Source organism: Lipotes vexillifer, unplaced genomic scaffold, assembly GCF_000442215.2.
Source record: "Lipotes vexillifer unplaced genomic scaffold, Lipotes_vexillifer_v1.1 scaffold216, whole genome shotgun sequence".
In the NCBI taxonomy this organism is placed as follows: Eukaryota; Metazoa; Chordata; class Mammalia; order Artiodactyla; family Lipotidae; genus Lipotes; species Lipotes vexillifer.
The window spans coordinates 4,058,347-4,061,952 of record NW_006779100.1 but is presented as its reverse complement, the minus strand read 5'-3'; the positions used below and the strand labels follow the sequence as shown (position 1 = coordinate 4,061,952).

The 3,606-nt window shown below is 41.0% G+C and overlaps 1 protein-coding gene across 1 annotated transcript in view; it reads right to left on the bottom strand.

The window, feature by feature from the left end:
- EFCAB5 (EF-hand calcium binding domain 5) overlaps positions 1-3,606 on the bottom strand; it is an 89,743-nt gene that overhangs the window by 11,777 nt on the left and 74,360 nt on the right. The window contains exons 19-21 of the mRNA XM_007452467.1: positions 2,474-2,727; positions 909-1,192; positions 422-518 (exon numbers count right to left, since the gene is read on the bottom strand). Of these exons, the coding sequence (XP_007452529.1) occupies positions 422-518; positions 909-1,192; positions 2,474-2,727 (635 nt within the window). The remainder of the gene's footprint in view (positions 1-421; positions 519-908; positions 1,193-2,473; positions 2,728-3,606) is intronic.

Below are 3,606 nucleotides of genomic sequence, written 5' to 3'. Positions count from 1 at the left end.
CTGCTGATGCTCCTCCCCAAAAGTCTACATTACTAGTCTATAAAGACTCATGATCTATTATTTTCTTCGGTTCTTCATGTGAACTAAAGATAATAGCTGCCGTTTTGCTTAACATACTTGTCTCCTAGTCTCACTGCAGCCTCTATTTGCTTTTGTTTTTTAGCGAATTATGAACATGTAGTCAATAAGTGGGAGACTGAGGTGCTTCTGAATTCTCATACGTGTGGCACAGATGGTCACTTTGGGGATTGCAGTAGATTATAGACAATGCCCCTCCTTTTAGAAGACTATAATCAGAACTGTTTTCCCCTAAAAATTGAATGTATGAGCCACTTGCTTTATTCTAATAAAAGTCTCTGGATTGCAACTGTGTTTTGTTGCTCTTGGTATAGATTTAGACCATAATTAAGTGGAAATTTACCTTTGATATATTCATCAATGAGCTTTAAATAAACCTTCAGTTTCCTAGCAGTTGGATCAAAGTCACAAATATTCTCGACTAAGTACTGGTTAACGTACTGTGAACAAAGAACAAAGTTATGGAATCATCAACAAGTGGAAGTAGAGTGCCCAATTCATCAGTTTACATAATTCCATTTATATACACTTTAAAACAGGCAAAACCAGTCTATGGTGTTAGAAGTCAGGATTCTGGTTACCCGAGGGTGAGTGTGTGTGTGTGTGTGTGTGTGTGTGTGTGTGAGAAGCTGGTGATGGGAGAGGGTACAAAGGACGGCTTTGGGGATGCCACTAATGTTCTGTTTCTTGTTCTAGGTGCCTGTTACAAATGTTCATTCTGTAAAAATTCTTTGTATACTTAGTATACTTAGGATTTGTGCAATTATGATTTGTATATCTAAACCTGTGTAGGATATTTTTCAATAAAGTGTACTTAAAAAAAAACTTACCAGTTTACACTGATCCCAATTTCCTAAGTCACTTGATAATTCCAATTCTGGATGAAAGAACAAGATAATCCCTTTTAGGATGTCTTGTACTAGTTTTATGTTGGCTTCCAACTCCTGGGACTGGCTGTCTGGTGATTTTGGCTCTGCCAGAGGATCATAATCATAGAGCAACAGTGACATAAAGTCCATGGAGGTAAGCAGCCGGAGGCACTGCTGTAGCTCTTTCAGCATGACTCGGAAGAAGAGAATGCCTGCCCGCTGGACTTCTCCCACATTTTCAATTTCTGGAATAATAGAATGACATCCCACATTGTTGTTTAGTACACACACTACTTTTTAATAGGATTCTGAACATAATATAGTAAAACTTTTTTTTTTTCTTCAGGAAATAGAAGACCATATCCTATGGTTTTAAACAATCAGCTTCTCTAGTCACGAAATCAAAAGGCAAAAATGGAATTACACCTGGTGAAGTTCACAGGGAGAGGCTCTGAGGAAATGTGGAAACATTTTTGGAGTTAGATCTTGGTTTGAATACCTACTTTCCCCCTTATTGGTTCTGCTGTCTCTCTGAGCCTCCTTTTCATTTTCTGTGAGAATAGAGCTGATCCCTACTTCCCTGTTGAGCTGTGGGAATTACAGGAGATGGTATATGTAAAAGTGCTTAGCCCCAGGTCTTACACATAGTGGATGCTCAAAAGACATGAGTTTTCTTTTCTTTTTTCTTCTTCTCCCACACTGTGTAGTGGCTAGAAACCTTTCAGCTTTAGCCCACCAGAGTGTTACTCTACTAATTCTGGTCATTCCATTCTAGGCAGCCAAAGGTTTCCATGCTTCCTCCTTCCCTCCCTTCTGCCCAAACTGATTTTGTGCTAAGGGTAGCCTAGTGGATGTGGAATCATAAGGACCAGGGGCCTGTTCTTGGTCGTGCATTAGCTTGCTAATGGACTTTTATTTTGATGGGCCTTAGCTTCTTTATCTGTAAAATGAGATGTTCCGAAGAGTTAGCACTGTGTAATGTACTGAAAAGAGCACCCAAACTGGGGTGCAAATCCAGCCTTCACCACTTGTTAACTACGTGATTTGGTGCAAATTGTTTCTCTGAACTTTACTTTCCTCATCTGTAAAATGAAATAATCACCATTCACCTCATAGAGTTATGGTAAGGACTAATTGAAATAACATTTAAAGTGCTTTGACACATGATGTGACATTTAATATTGGGCTGGCCAGAAGGGTCATTCAGGTTTTTCCATAAGATGTTACAGAAAAACCCAAATGACCTTTTTGGCCAACCCAAAAAATGCTACTTGTATATTGCCTTTATGAGTCCTTCCAGTTCTAAAACCATGACTCTAGCCAAGAAAATGTGATTCCTTACCCTTTTCTAGAATTTATAGCCCATACTCATCAGCCCAAGACAGCAAGAAGGAAATCTTTCCATGTGGAAAGATCTATATATTGCAACAGTTCAATTTAGAAAATGCATCCTGCATTGCATTGTCTGTGATTTCCCCAAAACTTCTTAAATCCATGAATTCAGATGGTTGCCACATGCACAATACCTAAGATATAGTTTTTCTTTATTTCTCCAGATAATTCGCCCAGTATTTCACTGCAGGCAACTTGGATCACCTTCGTCATTTTCTGTAGATCTTTAAATTCTCGATACAACAACATCTTATTCCTGCCAATGTTAACATCGAGAACTCCCAAAGCTTCTCCTGTTCTCTCACGAAGTGGAACTACTATGTGGTTTTCTCCACAGACAGAGGCCAAAACAACTTCTGAACTGTCTGTACACTTAAAGAGGAAATCTCTGAAACCAAAACGAAATAAGCATAAGGATATAAAACAACAGCCTGTTCGTAACATTCCACCCAAACATACTGAATCATCTTCTCTTGTGCCTACTACACTCCAGCCGCACCAGCCCTTGTTGCTGTTTCATCTGCCTGGACCACTCCACCCCTTGAGTTCACGGGGGTCTCTCCCTCAGCTCCTCATAGAGAAGCCCTCCCAGACCCCACAATCTAAAATAGCTGCACCTGAGTCTCGCTCCACCCTAATACTCTGCCTTATTGTTTTTACTATATACTTATCCTTATCTAAGGGTATTTGTTTTTTGTTTAAATATTGTCCAATACGTATTGGTTGAATGCCTGAAGGAACAATGAGCGTGTTAGGTCAGGTGCCCTAGAAGCAGAGCCTGAGAAAAGGGATGCTCTATGCAAATGATTTATTGAGGGAGTGCTCTCAGGAGAAACCTGTAAGGGTCTGAGAAAAGCACGATAGGCAAGGGGGAGGAGCTAAGCAAGAATGTGATTTCAGGTGAACTCTAGCCTCAGTCTGATCCCAAGGGGAGCTCTGGAAGGCAAATTGTGCCCAGACTCTGCTCCACCTTGAGGCAGGGGAGAGGCCTTTTGTCAGTCATTATAGCTCTAAAGCTGCTTGGGTTGTGTGTGGAGAGGGTGTTTACAGAACTCTTAGGCACCTCCTGGTGAGAGGCTCCCATTGCTCAAGGGCACTCCTCCAGAGAAAGTTACAGTGTGAGTCATTAGCAGTAGGACCTGGCCCCTCACAGAAGGTACATGGGGATCTGGGCAGGGCACCTGCTTCAGTGAGGGACCTGTGGTTTTCATAGAAATGTAGTGGCTCCTTTTTTCTCTAGTGAGGTATCTCTTTTTATCTCTTTCCC